Genomic DNA, 17,869 nt, shown 5'->3' with positions numbered 1-17,869 from the left:
ATTCTCTTTGGTGCCTTTATAAGTGGAATTGTTTTCTTAATTTCATTTTTGGATTAATCATAGTGTATAGAAATATAATTAATTTTTATATATTGATTTTGTATCTTGCACCCATGTTGAACTTGTTTATTAGTTCTAAGGATTTTTAGTGGGTTTCTTAGGATTTTCTATATGCAAAATCACGGCATCTGCAAACAGAGATAGCTTTACCTCTTTATAAAGTTTTCCTCTTTATCTCCAGTAATGATTTTGTTTCTAAGTTCATTTTCTGATATTAGTACACCCATTCCAGCTCTTATGGTTGCTGTTTGCATGATAGATCTGTTCTCATCATTTCACTTTGAACTTACTTATATCTTTGAATCTAAAGTGTATCTCCTATAGAGAGAATATTGTTGAGTTTTATTTAGATCTGGTACGACAGCGGTTAAATGAAGCGTTTGGGTATCAGTACCATTGTATGCAGGTCAGCAAAAGTGGTGGAGTCCAGCCAGGGATGACATCAGGTTTCCTTTATGAGCAAAGTTCCGAAGTTTGCTGTTATCTCAGGTTCAGAGCTCTGAGTATGGTATAAGGACCCTGGGCTTCTGGCTCCTGGCAGGTTCTCTGGGGTCCAGCTTGTAGTCACCTCCCTGTACCTCTTTGAGATGCACTCACGCGTGCTGTCACTTTGTGTTGCATTCTTTAGCATCTGTGATTTGGAAAATTTCCAGTGTCCTAAGATCATACACAAAAACTCAAATGACCTTGTGGAAGCTTATTTCCAGGCAGTATCCTTGCAAAGCTGATGAATTATTTTTGTCACAGGAATAATAAATTGTTAACTTTGGAAATGCTTTTTGTAAAGAAAACAACTGTTGGGTTATTTTCTTTCAAATTTTTAATTATGTACAAGGATACTTCAATACAAAGAAATGAGATGGGCTTGTCATAACCCCGATGATGGCGTGGCCCTTCGGGAACACCCAAGGGAGGACTGGAGCCGGGGAACAGCATAGGCAGATGTTTCTTGGCAAAGTGTGGTAGTGAAATCTGCATGGTGAAGGACGGATGTCATGAAATGAAGCCCCGGGAGCCCGCACGTGTCACAGGCACCATTCAGGTCTGTCTGTGGTCCAGGGCAGCAAACTGATAGGGGGAGTGTTCTTTGGACAATTCCAGCTGAAGGGACTTTTTATTGCTGTGTTGTAGGCTTTACAGGCAGATGTGTTCATCCGACACCTGACATTCAGATGCTGGACATAAATGAGGCCCAAGAACTGGGTAGATAGAAACTGTCAGATGGAGAATGAAGTGTTTAGTTTATGCTGGGAGGGAAGGTTATTACAATACAGACCCACTCAAAGAGATTGTTTTCCTAAAATAAATATTTCTTGAAGCCACATATGCTGTTGCCAACAGAATAGCGAAGTTTGCTTTTACATATTATTTCAATTTAAGAATCAAAGATGAAAAAGGATGCCTGGAAAAGGCTGTGTTTAGGGAGGCTCAGGACTTGCATTAATTTCCTGGCAGATTAGAGAATAAAGTGGGAGAGAGGTTAAAGCAAGGACTTGTCTGCCAAGTTGATTGGAAGGAGGAAGATCAAGGGAATTGTCTGGGACCAGGGAATGGCTATTTTAAGCAGATATGAACAAGAGTCTGTTCACCTTCATAGATCCTTCTTGGGTCAGGTCAGCCTAGTGACATTTGCTACAGTTAACTATGCTGGTAGATTTATTCCTGTATCTCACTGGGGTAGACCTACATTTCTCACCTCTGCTTATCACTGAAGTTAAAACAAACCACAAAATAACATAAATGAAGGGAAGAAGTGACTCATCCTTTCGCATAGTTTAAAAAACATTCCTAAGAGAAAAAAATCCCAAAGCAAACATGTTACATTAAAGTGGTTGTGTAAAAATTAAAAATGTACATATTTCAAAAGCAAAAGTAAAAACATAGAACAGTAGAGAAATATCTAAGGAAATATGACTGAGAATAGTTTAATTTCCTTAATATATAAGAAGTTTCTGTATATAAGAAAAATTCTAGTACCACAATATAAAAATGGGAACATGACATAACAGACAAATTTAAAAAGACATGTTCATGGCTAATCAACATGTAACAAACTAAATTACTAGTGATAAAAGAAATGAGAATTAAAATGAGATAATTTTTTACTTTGCTAAATTAGCAAAATCTTTCAAAAGAATAATACTCAATTCTGGCAATAGTGTATTAGGATGGGCAATCTTATACACTAGAAGAAATAAAAATTTGTGCAATCTTTCTGGAAAGTGAGTTGGTGATGTGTCAAGAGCTTTAAAAGAGGATTACATTTTTTTGATCCAGTAATATTTTTTCTAGAAATTTACCTTACAGAAATCATTAAAATTGTGACTTCAAAGATATTTAATGACATGAGAAATTACCTACAATGAAATATTATTAGGTACACAGAAAAACAGGATACAGAACTCTTTATGATGTATTACTAATTGAATATATAATGTATGTTAGAGATATTCATTATCCATGGTTAGTAACACACGTACTTGTCCACTTTATTTTTTCTGGCATTGAGGTATCTGTAATTTTGCACAATTTACCATGTACTATTTCCTTATTCATGATAGATTATCATTAAAGTAGTGATATATCTTTAAGATATTTTTAAAAATAAGGAGATAGGACATATATTACATATGAACAGCTGTATAACCTCTCTATCTCTGTGCCTTTATATATGTGGAAGCTAAATAAATCTTACTTATTAGTCCATTTTCACACTTATGACTGAGGAACTTACTAAAATTCAAATCTAAGTATGTCATGGGTAGAAACTTATAATAGGACTACTCTTCTGGGAAGATGGGGTAGGCATACTTTTCTCTATTCCTCCCATTAAGGACATTACACATAAAAAAAATAGAAGAAGACACTGAAAGGTGGAGACAAGAAAGCAGACCAGTAAGGACCTCAAACCTAGGAATGTCACAATGGCTAATCCCTGTTTCCTTTTTGTCTCATCTATCCTAGACTGAGTACTGGTGAAGCTGATAATCCAGAAACACCAATGAGAACAGACAAAAAAAGTTTTAACAAAGTCTTCTTCCTCTAGCCAAAGGAGGGGACACTTAGCAAAACAAAAAACTTTTAGGCACTATTCCTCTATGTTAGTCAAACACCACAGAAAGGACTGTGCACGCCTGCCCCCAAGTCAGCAAAGGCCACGTCAGGAGCCTAGACTTCTGCTCTGCCCATTCTGTATAGAGGTGCCCAAACTCCACCAACATGGTGTTGTCAGAGAGGGCCAAGCAGGGAGCTGGGACTTTCACCCATGGCAGGAGGGGAGGGGCTCCATATCTTGTGGTGTCAGTGGAGACCATGTAGGGAGCATGGACATCTGCCTCTACCCAGCGCCTCTTCCCTCTTCCCACTGCAGTGGTGTCAGAGAAGGCCAAGTGGAAAGTAGAACTTTCACTACCACTCAGCAGTAATGACACTCCACCCACTGCACGTCAGTGGAGACTACATGGGGAGACAGAACTCCCACCCTTACTTTACCCAGCAATAATGAGAGACTTATCTCCATCCTTGGAGTAATGGAGGCCAAGTGGGAACCTACACTTCTAGCTCCACTGGTCAGAAATAGACCAATCTACAATTATAGTGGGAGACTTTAACATTCGTCTTTCAACAATTGATATGACAACTAGACAGAAAATCAGTAAGGATATAGAAAAGCTCAATTCCACCATCAGCCAACAGGATCTAACTATCATTTATGGAACACCATCAAAAAAAGCAGAATTCACACTCCACAGGTTCCTCCCTGACCTTACCAAGATAGCTCCATGCCAGAAGTCATAATGAACCAATACCTTCTTTCCTTGCCACATAGTGTCAGAGAAATCCAAAAGATTTAAATGAGATCTAGAGTCTCACAATATAACATGAAAGTGTACTGGTTTCAATAAAAATAAAAATCATTTGTCACACAAAGAATCAGGAAGATTTCAAACTGAATGAAAAAAATAATGAATAGATAATCAGCATCAAGATGGCAGAGATGTTAGAATACACAGAAAACTATTTTTTTACCTTTTTACATTTAATTTTTTAGCTACTTACTGCCACATTTATTTTAGAGCATTGGGATTCCTCCAAGAATTGTCTGTACTCACTGTCTCCAAGTTATCCCTAATTTTTCTTAGCATTTTTAAAGTATATTTTATTGATTATGCTGCTACATTTGTCCCATTTTTCTCTCCCCTTTATTCCCCTCTGCCCTGCACCCCCTATCCCACCAGCTCTACCCCCCACCCTTAGTTCATGTCCATGGGTTGTACACGTAAGTTCTTTGGCTTCATCATTTCCTGTACTATTCTTAACCTCCCTGTCTATTTTGTATTTACCGTTTGTGCTGTTTATTCCCTGTTTCTTTGCCCCCGTTCTTCCCCGTCCCTCTTCCCACTGATAACTCTCCATGTGATCTCCATTTCTGTGATTCTGTTCCTGTTTTAGTTGGTTGTTTAATTTGGTTTTGTTTTTTTAGGTTCAGTTGTTGGTAGCTGTGAGTTTGTTGTCATTTTACTGTTCGAAGTTTTGATCTTCTTTTTCTTAGATAAGTCCCTTGAACATTTCAGATAATAAGGGCTTGGTGATGATGAACTGCTTTAACTCGACCTTATCTAGGAAGCACTTTATCTGCCCTTCCATTCTAAATGATAGCTTTGCTGGATAGAGTAATCTTGGATATAGGTCCTTGCCTTTCATGACTTTGGATACTTCTTTCTAACCCTTTCTTGCCTCTAAGATTTCTTTTGAGAAACCAGCTGATAGCCTTATGGGAACTCATTTGTATGTAACCGTCTCCTTTTCTCTTGCTGCTTTTAAGATTCTGTCTTTATCTTTAATCTTGGGTAATGTAATTATGATGTGCCTTTGTGTGTGCTTCCTTGGGTCCAACTTCTTCGGGACTCTGAGCTTCCTGGACTTTTTGGAAGTCTATTTCCTTTGCCAAATTGGGGAAGTTCTCCTTCATTATTTTTTCAAATAAGTTTTCAATTTCTTGCTCTTCCTCTTCTTCTGACACACCTGTGATTCAGACGTTAGAAATTTTAAAGTTGTCCCAGAGGTTCCTAAGCCTCTCCTTATTTTTTTGAATTCTTATTTCCTCATTCTGTTCCAGTTGTATATTTATTTTTTCCTTCTATTCCAAATCTTTGATTTGAGTCCTGATTTCCTTTCCTTCATTCTTGGTTCCCTGTATATTTTCTTTTATTTCACTTTGCACAACCTTCACTCCTCCCTCTATTTTGTGACTGTACTCAACCATTTCTGTGAGCACTCTGATTACCAATGTTTTGAATTGTGCATCTGATAGGTTCTTTTGTTTTTGAGTTCTAATCTATTCTTTCATTTGGGCCATATATCTTTGTTTTGCACAGCTGTTATGTTGGAAGGGGCAGAGCCTTAGGTATTAGCCAGGGCGGGGCAATTCAGGTTGCTGCGTTGTGACACTGTGTGAGGGGAAGGGGTCAGAGAGGAAACAATGCAGCTTGCTCAGCTCTTGGCATGCTTTCAGTTACTTACCCCGCTACCCACAAGCAAATTGGGACCCTCTGGTGCTGATTCTTAGGTGGGTGAATGTGTGTACATTCTAGGACCCTGTGGGTCTCTCCAATGAACTCTCCTGTGAGGCTGGGAGTTTCTCCTGCTGCTGCAACCTCCATAGGTTTTTACAGCCAGAGGTTTTAAGGCTTTAGTTTCCTGCCCTGGGACCCCGGGTTGTGTGGTCTGTCTCACTCCCCAGTTATTCCCCTCTGTTTATCCGCATGTAAATGTGGAACTGCCTGGTCTGCCAGCCGCTGCCTTGCCTGCCCAGTCCACCAGCTGCCACCTTGCCGCTCGTCCTCTACGTCCTGGCTGCCTGTCTCCACCCCTCCTACCAGTCTGGATGAATGTTTCTTCTTTAATTCCTTTGTTGTCAGACTTTCATATAGTTTGGTTTTCTGGCAGTTCTGGCTGTTTTTTGTTTATAAACTTGTCCTTCTTTTGGTTGTGCAAGGAGGCAAAGTGTATCTGCCTATGCCTCCATCTTGGCCAGAAAACCCAGAAAACTATTTTAAAGCTGTCATAAAAATGCCTCAAAAAACAGTTACAAACACACTTGAAACATGAAAAAATAGAAACTCTGCAAATAATAGAAAGTCTAAGCAAAGAAATGGAAGATATAAAGTAAAACCAAATGGAAACATCAGAACAGAAAAATGTAATAAGCTAAATTAAAAAAAAAAATTAGTAGATGGCCTCAATAACAGCATGGAAAGAAATGAGGATAGAATTAGTGAACTAGAAGATAAAACAATGTAAATAACCCAATCTGAACAAGGTAGAGAAAATATACTGAAAAAAAAAAAGAGTCTCAGGAACCTGTGGAACTACAACAAAAGATCTAACATTGGTGTCCTTGAAATTTTGGAAGGCAATGAGAAAGAGAGCAGGGTTGAAAAAGGCACTCAAAGAAATAATGGTTGAAACCCGCCCCCCCACCAAATTCAGCCAAAGACATGCCTACAGGTTCAAGGAGCTGAGTAAGTTCCAAAGAAGATAAACCCATAGAAAGTCATTCTGACACACATTATAGAGAAACTTCTGAAAACTAAAGGCAAATAAAAAAATCTTGAAAGCAGTGAGAGAGAAACGATCTGAATCATAGTTTCATCATCAGAAACCATGTAGGCCAGAAAGAGGCATAAATTTTTCAAACACTGAAAGAAATGAACTATCAGGTTAGAATCATACACCAATAAAATCATCACTCATGAATGAAAAGGAAATGAAATTATTTTCAGATTGAAGACTGAAAGAATTTGTCACAGGCAGACTTGCCATAAAAGAATAATTAAAGAAAATTCTCTAAACAGAAAGGAAACAATAACAGAAAGGAAAAAGAGTGGAACATCAGGAAGAGTGGAAGAACATGGTAACAAAAATACAATAAGTTTTGTCTTCTCTTGAGTTCTTTGAATTAAGATTGATAGTTGAACCAAAAGTTATAACACTGTTTTGTATGATTCTAAATGAAAGTAGAGGAAATACTAAGACTATTATATTATACACAGAGAGGGTCAAGGCATGTAAGATAGGTAAGGTTTCTCTGCTTCACTTGAGCTGGTAAAATAATCACACAAATAGTTTGTGATTAGTAATGTATATATAATGTTATACCTAGAGCAGCCACTACAAAGGCTATACAGACAGGTACACTCATGAATGCTATGTATACATCAAAATAGGATTTAAAAAATATTCAAATAACCAAAAGAAAGGCAAGAAAAATAAAATGAAAAACAGGGAACAATGAAAAAAGTCAGACTTAGTCCCTAACATATCAGTAACTACACTAAATGTAAATAGTCTAAACAATTTAGTTTTAAAAAAGAGCCTGACAAAAATAGATTAAAAAACATGACCAAACTCTATGTTGTCTATAAGAAACCCAGTTCAAATATAATTATATAGGCAGGTTGAATGGAAAAAATATGTCTTGCAAAGATTAGCTAAAGAAAAGCAGGAGTGGCTACATTAATTTCATATAAAGTAGACTTCAGAGAAGAGAAGTTGCAAGAGACAAGGAAGGACATTCAATAAATGATAAAATTGTAAATCCATGAAAACAATATAGCAGTCCTAAATGTTCATGTAAAACACAACAAGATGAAAAATATGTGGTGTAAAAACTGGTAGAAATGAAAGGTGAAATAGACCAATCCACAATAACAATAGGAGACTTCAATATTCATCTTTCAACAATTGATAATCACAACTAGACAGAAAATCAGCAAGGATATGGAAAAACTCAACAACACCATCAACCAACAGGATCTAACTGACATCTATAGAATACCACCAAAAAAAGCAGAGTACATGTCATTTTCAAGTGCTTCCCTGACATTACCAAGATAGATCATATCCTATGTCATAAAAGAAACTGCAACAAATTTTTAAAAATTGAAGTCATACTGAGTGCGTTCTCTGACCTCCATGGATTCAAACTACAAAACTATAATAGAAAGAGTTAAAAAATCTCCAGGTACATGCAGATTAAACAGCACACTTCTAAATAATCATGGTTGAAAGAGAAATTCTCAAGAAAAGTTTAAAAATACACTGAACTAGATGAAAATGAAAATACACTATTTCAAAATTTATGGGACATAGCTCAAGCAGTTCTGAGAAGAAAAGTTATGGTACTAAATGCATACACTAGTAAAGAGGAAAAGTCTCAAATCAATATCTAAGATCCATCTTTAATTAATATCTAAGCTCTACTTTAACCTAGAAAAACAAGAAGGAAATAAATTGAAAGGAAGCAGAAGGAATGAAATAATAAAATAATAAAGATAAGAGCAGATATCAATGAAATTGAAAACAGAACAGCAATAGAGAATATCAATAAAGCCAAGAACCATTTTTTAAAAATAGATCAATAAAGTTGACAAACCTCTGGCAAGACTGACATAGGAAAAGGGAGAAAACACCAATTAGTAATATCAGGAATGAAACAGGGGATAATACTACAGACACTGGAAATATCAATAAGGTAATAAGGGAATAGTGGGAACAATTCTGTAAACATAATCTGAAAACTTAGATTAAAAGGATCAATGCTTCCCAAAACACAAAGTACTACAACTCACCCAATATGTAAGACACTTTGAATAACTCTGTAACTATTAAGGAAATTGAATTATTTAAAAACTCCTAAAATATCCCCAAGGCCAAACAATTTTATTGGAGAATTCTAACAAATATTTAACAAAGAACTAACAATTCTATACAACTCTTCTAGAAAGCAGAAGAGGAAGAAATACTTTCCAACTCATTTTGTAGAAATAAAGACAATATAATAAAAGGAAACTATAGAGCAACATCCCTTGTGAATATGGACACAAGAATCCTTAGTAAAATATTAGTAAATAGAATTTAGCAACATATAAAAAGAATTATACAGCATGACCAAGTGGGGTTTGTTCTAGGGATACAATGCTGATTCAATGTTTAAAAATCAATGCAATCCACCATATTAACAGGCTAAATAAGAAAAATCATATAATCAGTATCAATTGGTATAGAAAAGGTATTTGAAAAATTCAACAGAAGTTCTTGATAGAAATGCTCATTCAAAAAGAAATAGTGAGAAATGTGCTCAACTTGATAAAGGGCATCTATAAAAAGCATAAATTCAACATTATACTTTATGGTGAAAAGTTAAATGAATGCTTCCCCTGTGGAGATAAGGCAAGGATATCTGCTCTCACCATTCTTATTCAATATGGCGATGGGAGTTGTAGCTAGTTCAATAAGGCAAGAAAAGGAAATAAAAGCCATACAATACAGGTTGGGGAAGAAGTAATAGACTTTCTATAGTCAGAAGTAAAAAGGGAAAAACTTATTTTTTCCTTTCTCTGTGAGGAAAAACCTAGTTCTTTTCTACTGTATGTTTCTGTATCCTATGAATCTCCTTCACTACTCATGCAGAGCACTTGACTTCTGGCACTTCTGATCATCAGATGTGTGTGGGTTTTTCCCATAACAATAAACAAGCCTGATGCCAACTGGATTTTCTACAATTTAATGCAATTCTGACACTGATTATAGAGCCAGATCTCATGGATAAGGGCTCAGTTCCACAAGACTGTCCCCCACACCCCCTTCAGACACCAGTTGCAAGCTCAGGTTATCACCTGTGCTTCTGATCGACCAGCTGCAGATCAGAGGTTCCTAGGACTTCCGTCTCAGGTTTGATTAAATTGCTAGAGGGTCTCATAGAACTGAATGAAATATCAGTTTATTGAAGGATAGGATAAAGAACACAGAAGAACAGACAGATGAAGAGGTACTTTAGGTTCAGGTCTAGGAGGGTCCTGAGTGCAGAAGCTTCTGTCCCCGTTGAATAGATGTGTGTCATCCTCCTGGTGGGTGCATTTGCCAGCCTGGAAACTCTTTGAATGCCGTACTTATGTGATTTTATGGAGGCTTCATCATGTAGGCATGATCGATCATTAACGCCATTTTTAGCCCCTTTCTCTCAAGAGAGTGGGGGGTGGGGTTGAAAATTCCAAGTTTCTAGTCGTGGCCTGGTTTCTCAGGTAGCCAGCCCTCACCCAGGAGCCCACCCAGAGCCACCACATTAGATCAAAAGACTCTTACCACCTGGCAAATTACAGTGGCGTCAGGAGCTTTGCACCAAACCTGGAGTCAAACACCAATATATATATTTTCCATTATCTCACAAGATGATGTAATTGTTTATGTAGAAAATTTCAAGGCATTTCCAGAAAAGTCCTAGAATGAAGAAGTGAGTTCAACAAGCTCACAGGATACAAAATAAGCATACAAAATTCAATTGTATTTTTATATACTAGCAGGGAACAAAGGGTACCAAAATTTAAAATATGCTACCATTTACAATTGCTTGTAAAAATTTAAATATTTTGATGCCAATCTGACAAAACACATGTAACACTTAAAGGCTGAAAGCTACTAAATGTTGATAAATATTGATCTAAATAAATGTAAAGACGTACCATGTTAATGGATTGAAAGACTTTACCTATAAGGCTGTGGACTAAGAGGGAAAGAGGACGCAGCAGCCTGAGCTGAAGTCCTCAGGCATGTCCCATTGCCAGGGACAGCCTGAAGCCAGAGCCTAAAGCGTTAATAGTTGCCAGCTATAAAAAAGCCTTTCATCTGATGCTCAGCCTCAGTGAAGGGGAACCTGGCTTTTTAGGGCCTCCGTGCTTGACTCTTTTTTCTCACTGCACAGGCACGTGATCCCCAGGATGAGAGCAGGTACTGGTTGGTTGTTGGGCAGGTGGGATGCACACAGACCCTGCACTGCTGTAGGGTGGAGGGGAACCAGGAGAGAAGGGCTGGCTGTCAAAGGGGCTGGTCCGCTTGCTTCTGTCCCCTTAACAGCCGAAGTGCTGGGGTTCCTGCAGTATCTCTGCAGAGGTGCTGATGATGGAAGACTCCTCTTTCTATGTGCAATTTTTAAAAATATGAAAATAATTCCGCAGTGAAATCATTAGCCCACCACAGGCAATCTCGGCTATAATTTATGGCTCCCACCTCCCACACTGTAATTTTGTTTTGTATTCACTAGGATACGATTTTTTAAAAAAGAAATCTCAAGGAGTCGCAGTTCTGATGACTGCCATTAACCACCATGTCACTCACAGATATTACTAGAGCTGCAATTCTGCAAAGTAAATTAATTTCCCGTGTGTGGGGACTATTTGAGTAACATTCAGATTCCTCTCTAGAGGAGGCTGATTGACTCTGGGAAGAAGTTGCTGCTTATGTGGCAACAGGAAGGTTACCACCACCTTCTCTGGCATTATTTTGTCTACTTTATTCCTCCCTTGAATTTGAAAAGAAGGAAGTAGACTGGTGTTCTTGGGTACATGAAAGGGGTAATTGCTTTTTAGGAAGCTTTGTATGCTTTCTAACACACACACACACACACACACACACACACACACACACACACACAGTTTTTCTGGCATTTTAATAGACAGCCTGCTTCTCGTTTCTCTCAGCAATTTCAGTACCTTTAATTTAAGGTTAGATGGAAGAGACTTTCCTCTTTACCCTGAAATTCTTTTTATAACAGTTTTAGTGATACAGAATAGGTTAGTGTTTTGTTAGGGTTAATGAAAAAGAGTGTTTTTTATGGGAAAATTTTAAATGGCTTTTCTAGATCAAGGATGAGCAGAATAGGCAGTAATCCTAGGAACTGGAGAACAATGGTAATGGCTGTGATGATGGCACCTGTCACACCTTGAACACCTGCTATGCATTGGGCATGATACTAAACATGTATGGGCAGTATTGCACTTAGTGCTCACTGTCATTGTTGGCCCCATCTTATGGTTGAGGAATCTGAGGCACATCAAATTTGTGTAACTTGCCTAGGATAACACTGCAGGTGTCAGGGTCTCCTGTAAACCAGGCGTGCCTGATCCATAGCTTGGGTTTTAAGTACTATCTCCTGCCTCCCCTCCTGTGATGCCTGGGGTGACGTGGTGTTGACTTGGTACCAGGGGTGCCTCCCGTGGGCAGCATTAGGCACTAGAAGAGTATCAATACAGAACAAACAATGACAAGGCAGTCCTGTTCGCTGGTGTTCATTGTGAAGAAATTAGAGCCTTAGCGTGTTGAGTCAGACCCACTCTTGTTTATGTAATTGAACCCTCTAAGAAACAGCGGAATTGGCCAACCTTCAGATGTAGGGGGCCTCAGGCCTGCCTCTCTGCTGGTTATTGACAGTCAGGGTTACGCTCGTTATAACCTAGGGCTGTACCGTTGTCCAGAAATGGCCACTCAATAGAAACATGGAGACAGCACTGCTGGTTCTTTTGTCTTGTGTTGTCTCTTATCTGAAGGGCTTCTGGGGTCTCCCCTGGGATCATCCATCTGCTTGTGGGAGGAGATGGTCTGATTGCGATCCCCGGGGTCCTGCAGCCTGCTCCATGGGCGCTGCACTCTGTAGCCACAGGAACCAGAATGTCAGTCTCCACTGACCATTGGCCACGACTTGAGACCCATAAGTTCCCGTTGTGGAGAACCTTTATGTCCCTGGCGTTTTGATTTTGTGTGACCTTTGAGAAGGGGGAAAGGAACAGCAAAGCCTTTTTATCTCTGCACTGCCTTGTTGAGAAAACAGGGGCTCTCTGGTCTGCGTTTGTGGATTTAGGGTGGCTCCCTGCTCTTTGCATAGGTTTTTTGACACTGACAACAACAAAGCATCCTCATTTCTTTCCATATCTGAAATATTCTTGTGTTTAAAATTGTGTCATCTCCATTGATCTGTCATAACTGCTGAGAATCACCTCTTCTATTCTTTGGTGGTTGGATTGATAGACTATTGAGGGCTGGGAGAAAGAAAAGCATTTGGAAGGTGCAAAAGTTTGTTGGGAATTCTGCAGGATTGAAAGGGCACTTTGAGAACTCTTCCTCGGGGCAATTTTATGTATTTAAACACAGCTAGGGCTACAATTAAAGAAGCATTTATCTGTATGCTATATGCGTGCGTGTGCGTGTGCGTGCACACACCGGAAGTATGAAAGCTAAGGCATGGTGATGTAACATGTTGAGCCTGATCTTTCAATGCAGGGTTGCATGCAAACAAGCTTGTACCCCAGGAAGTCTTGGGGTGAAGGCAGAGGCCCAGCCACAAAACTCTTCTTTTTCTGGTTTGACATATGTCATTCGGAGTAGACTGACGCAATGATGCTGCAGAGCAAGAAACATGTGAAGCAATTATCTTTTTAGTAGGTCACTGGCCTCCTTTGGGAGAAGAGACCAGAGGGAGCACAGGGAAGGCGGGTACGCGGCCTCCCCGAGAGGCTGTGCATGCGGTAGCTGCACTGGTGATTAATAGCCATGTCACTTCCCATGAATGTTGCTGTAAGCAGCCGTGTTCAAAATTGAGTGGGAATGAAATAAAACAACTCAAAATAAACGTTTCCTCTCTTTCTTACGAGTTGCTGGGATCCAGAAATAGCTTTTCAAATCTATAATTTTAAACAGCATCATTCACAGCAGCTCAGAGCCTCGGCTTCATCCTCACATGGATATTGTGGGCATACACGTCACTTGTTGTTTTTAAAGACCATGAAAAATTTGAGCTCAGTGACTTTGAGGTTTTTTCCAGAACTGAAATAAAAATTATGTTTACAGAGAAAAATATAGCCTTTACATGTATTTTTCAAGAAAAATAGTAACCCGGTGGAGGAAAGAGATGGGAAGACTCTTGCGCCCATGTGGATGGTAACCTGGAGCAGTAAGGACATCTGGCAGGCAGCCGCTGCTGGCTGGTGGTGGGCTTGCAGCCCTAGGAGCTGTGTCCAGGGCAGCTTGCCAGGCCCTAGCAACCAGAGGACAGCCTGGACCTCATGGCCCTCAGCGCGGTCAGCTGGGATCCGAGAGCATAAATAAGAGGGTGACCACAGAGTGGCGGGGCAGGGTTGCCGCACGGTCTGTGCCCTCTCAGAGCGGTCTTGAGGCCCTTCTCCCTGCTGCCTCTGCTGGAGCCAGGCTGCCCTCCTTGGGGCAGTTGGTGGTCATCAGGGGACAATCTCTGGCTGCATCTCTGGGCAAGAGAAGGATGATTAGCCTTTTGAGTCATGTATTCTCCTGAAGAAGCCAAAGAACACATTTTATGGGTGAGAAGCTGGCGGGAACCTCTCCCAGGCTGCTAGGGAACTGTCATTGTCTTGGGCCAGAGGGAAGGAAGGAGAGAGGGTGGCTGCTGCCTGTCTTCTGCCCACTCACCGGTTTCCTTCTGAGTCCATAGTAAACAGCACAAAACCAAGCAAACCAGTGGGGGTGGGACTGGTAGCAGGGTGGGTTCTTGTTTTATTTGCCCCCTCTGCCCATGGCTTAACTGCCCACTACTCCCACCCAGATACTATTATCAGAACATCGAGTAACAAGCAAATGTTCCAAGGAGCAGCGGTGTGCGGACGGGTGGGTATGGAGCTGTTGAGGGGTGGCGAACTTCAGTCTGTCGTTCTACTCTCAGTCTTTCCTGCCCTCTGTTAGTCCTGCCACAGTACTGTTTTAAAACATAATTTTATTATTGTTCAGGGATGGTGAGGCAGGCAGATCGGGAGATGATTGCGTTTGAAAAGATAACTTGCTATCGTGGTTCCTAAGAGGAGGGTTGTGTCCTGACTGCCCGCGGTGCTTCACAGGGCCGCACCGGCAGCACCGGGGGCAGCCAGGAGGCAGAGGGAGCCCAGGGCACACACAGACAAAAGCCTTTATTGTGGTTTCAATGGGAAGGAATGGGTGAAGCAGGGTTAGGACTGGCTAAACTGAAGAATTTTGAAGGTTCTGTTACATGGGGGCTGCCTCTGGCCCAGAGTGGAAGAACTGCACAAAGGCATTGACTAGGGATGTGGGCTCTGCATTGGTTAGTTTGCCTTGGAAGATGTGCTCACAGAGGAGTCATTTGCTCTCTCTAGGAAAGGCTGGCCCCGGGAGGGGCAGTCCCTTCAGTGTCTGCAAGGGCCCAGATGTCAACGCATCGAAACTTGTGGTTTATACAGGTGCACACACGCCAGCGTGAAGGGAAAAGTGCTCCCGTGTGGGAGGAGCAACATGAAATGCTTGGGCATTCTGAGGAGATGCAGCTTTCTGCTTAGACTGGTTTGGTTTGGGTTTTGAAGAGTGAGCTGAGGAAGGAGAAGGTTTCAGTGGAGAGAGGAGATTTGGCTGAGCCACCAAAAGTGACGTGTGGCTGTTAGGGGTGGGGATAGCTGCAAATGGAGCTTTTTTTAATCCCCATTTGCTCTGCCTAGACAAAGGTCCAGAGTGGGAAGATGTCTAAAGGTTATTAGCGGGAAAAATGTATCAACAAAAGGTTCCTTTCACCAATCCAAGGCCAAAAGGAGTCCACAATCTGTGGTGTGACAAAAGGAGAAACTTTATTCCTGTGAACAGTTTGCAAACTGGGGAAATGCAGCCTCAGATAGAAACCAAAAGTGTGCTCCCTGGACACAAAGGGAAGGCCAGTTTTCTGTTGTTATTGTTGTTTGTTTGTTTTTTAAAAAGATTTTATTTATTTTTAGAGAGAAGGGAAAGGAGGGCAAAGAGAGGGAGAGAAACATCAATGTGTGGTTGCCCCTCACATGCCCTCAAGTGGGGAGTTGGGACACTCAGGTGTGGCTCAGGTCGGCTTCTGAGGCACCTGGGTGTCACTCTGTAGGAGCTTCCTGACCCTGGTTTATGTCCAGTGCCTAGTGTGGAGCTGGCATGTGGATGTCTCCAAGGCGAGTGAATAACATGCAGCAATGTCTAGTTTTAGTAGAAAATATTTTAAACTAACAACCATAGAAAAAGGTACACTATAATCAAAGCATTTAAAAATGAAAGTCAAGCGCATGGGGACAAACGGAATGTGTAAAAGGACCTGACATTGTGATGACAGCATTACTGGGGTTGTGAGTTTTTAGATTGATTTTGTGTGATCCAGCCGAAGTTGAGAGGTTTCCTTCAGCTTGTCAGGGCTTGTTTGGTGCCATGGCCCCCCGCTGTGTTGGGCAGGGTGGACTGAGGGCAGGCCTGGCAGTGTTCCTCGGAAACCTGTCTGCGGGGTGTCAGGCTGCCTGGGAAGCTGTGCTCGTAGAAAGGAGCCTGTGCCCACAGTGCGCAGAGCAGCCGCCCTGAGTGCTCACGGTTGTGGTGTCCTCACCACCTCCTGCCCACACTACAGGGCTGGGCATGAACTCTACACACCTAAAGCACTAAAAAGATCTTGGTAACTTTAAAAATGACAAATGCAGATAGTTACTAAAGTATTCAGTTATATTTAAGAAAGTCTTTATCAAGTATAAAAATGAAGACAAAATGCTTCTTTCTTTCTCACTTTGAGTGATGGATGGAAGTTTCACTTAACTAGTATCTGAAGCACAGGTATGCCTTGCCTGTTTGATAATGTATCACTGTGTGTATATGCCTATGTATACGTGTGTGTGCATAAGAGCATGTGTGTGCATGTGTGCACATGTGCGAGTATGAATATGTGTGTGTGTGAAATGTTCTTTCAGAAATCAACCAAAAGGTCAGAGGCATTTAAACAGGATGCTGCCCCTCCCAGCACTGTAGAGCATCTGCCTGCCTGGGGCAGAAGGCTGACCTCCCATAGGCCTAGGGATGCTGTAAGATTGGTCCATGGGTGTTGCCTGCAGGGACAGTCCCACCCCATGTTATAAACTGCTCCAAGGAAGATCTCAATTAACACTGACACAATGGCCTTAGGCCAAAATGCAGCAATGTTTACAGAGCACAGGATTTAGGGTGAGATATGGAGAGTACCTTCTCCGAGCGGAGCCCTGGCGGCCTGCAAGTGGGCCGACAGTAATGGCCTGACTGTGAGTCTGACAGGAGCGCCAGCGTCAGCGTCGCCTCCTTGTAGAGAATGTTCTTTTGAAATATGTTCTAGGATGTTGCTCCCATCCTATTAATTATGTCACAAACTTAGTAAAGCTGAATAATTAATGATTGTGGGACACTTGGTACTGTGAAATGCCATGTAAATGTGAAGGAGTAAAAATTACTCTGTGTATTAAATAGATATGCTGTTTTAAAAATATTCCATGTGGAAGGTTAATTTCCAGAGGAACTGCAAAGTTTTCTGTTTTACTGTCTTCAGGAACTTTTAATATCTTACGGTCTTACCCATAGCTTCAGAGACTTGTGTATTCTGAAGTGTTAGAATGGCTTCAGTACAAATGGCTGCTTGGTCCTTTTAGCTCTGGGAATGAGGTTGCCTATTGGCTGTGGTAAAACCATTGTCTCCTTGATTCTCTCTAGCCAGAGGCAGTTTGGGCCCAAAGGCAAGGAAGAGGTCAAGATCATTGATTACCAAATGCAGACCCTTGGGCTGAGCCTCACCTGCCACAACCTTGGCCCTGATCTTCACCAGCAGGTGAGATGGCCCTCAGGGTTTACTTTCTCAAGGTGAGTGGAGGCTCTGGCACTGACCGCAATGAGAGGAGAGGCTTCCTTTTCTTTCATGCTTCATTTCCTCACTGTGAGCATGAAGGAGTCTGTGGTTAATCTGGTCCTCGGGTTAAAAGTGGTGTCCACATCTTGACAGTCTGTGTATCCAGGTGAATGGGATCCTCAGAGAATTTGAGGAGACCTGGACCAGCTTTTCTCCTGAGTTTCTAAGAGAAATAGACTCAAAGACTTAGAATTTCTCTACCCCTGATAAAGGCTTTAATTTGCAGTAAAGTTTTCAAAAATAGGTCAAGGTGTGTGAATATGTTGGGAGCAGGGGAGGAGTCAGGCTGTAATAAAG

At 41.0% G+C, this 17,869-nt stretch overlaps 1 protein-coding gene across 1 annotated transcript in view; it reads left to right on the top strand.

The window, feature by feature from the left end:
• The window catches only part of ACOXL (acyl-CoA oxidase like), a 264,136-nt gene that overhangs the window by 75,591 nt on the left and 170,676 nt on the right, over window positions 1-17,869 (top strand). Inside the window, 1 exon segment of the mRNA XM_054575576.1 lies at window positions 17,380-17,448. Within this exon segment, the coding sequence (XP_054431551.1) occupies window positions 17,380-17,448 (69 nt within the window).

This window comes from Pteronotus mesoamericanus, unplaced genomic scaffold, assembly GCF_021234165.1.
Source record: "Pteronotus mesoamericanus isolate MK-2021 breed Mesoamerican mustached bat unplaced genomic scaffold, CSHL_Meso_final contig_311, whole genome shotgun sequence".
Taxonomy (NCBI): Eukaryota; Metazoa; Chordata; class Mammalia; order Chiroptera; family Mormoopidae; genus Pteronotus; species Pteronotus mesoamericanus.
Note: the sequence above shows the minus strand (reverse complement) of the source record. Positions and strands in the feature narration are given on the sequence as shown.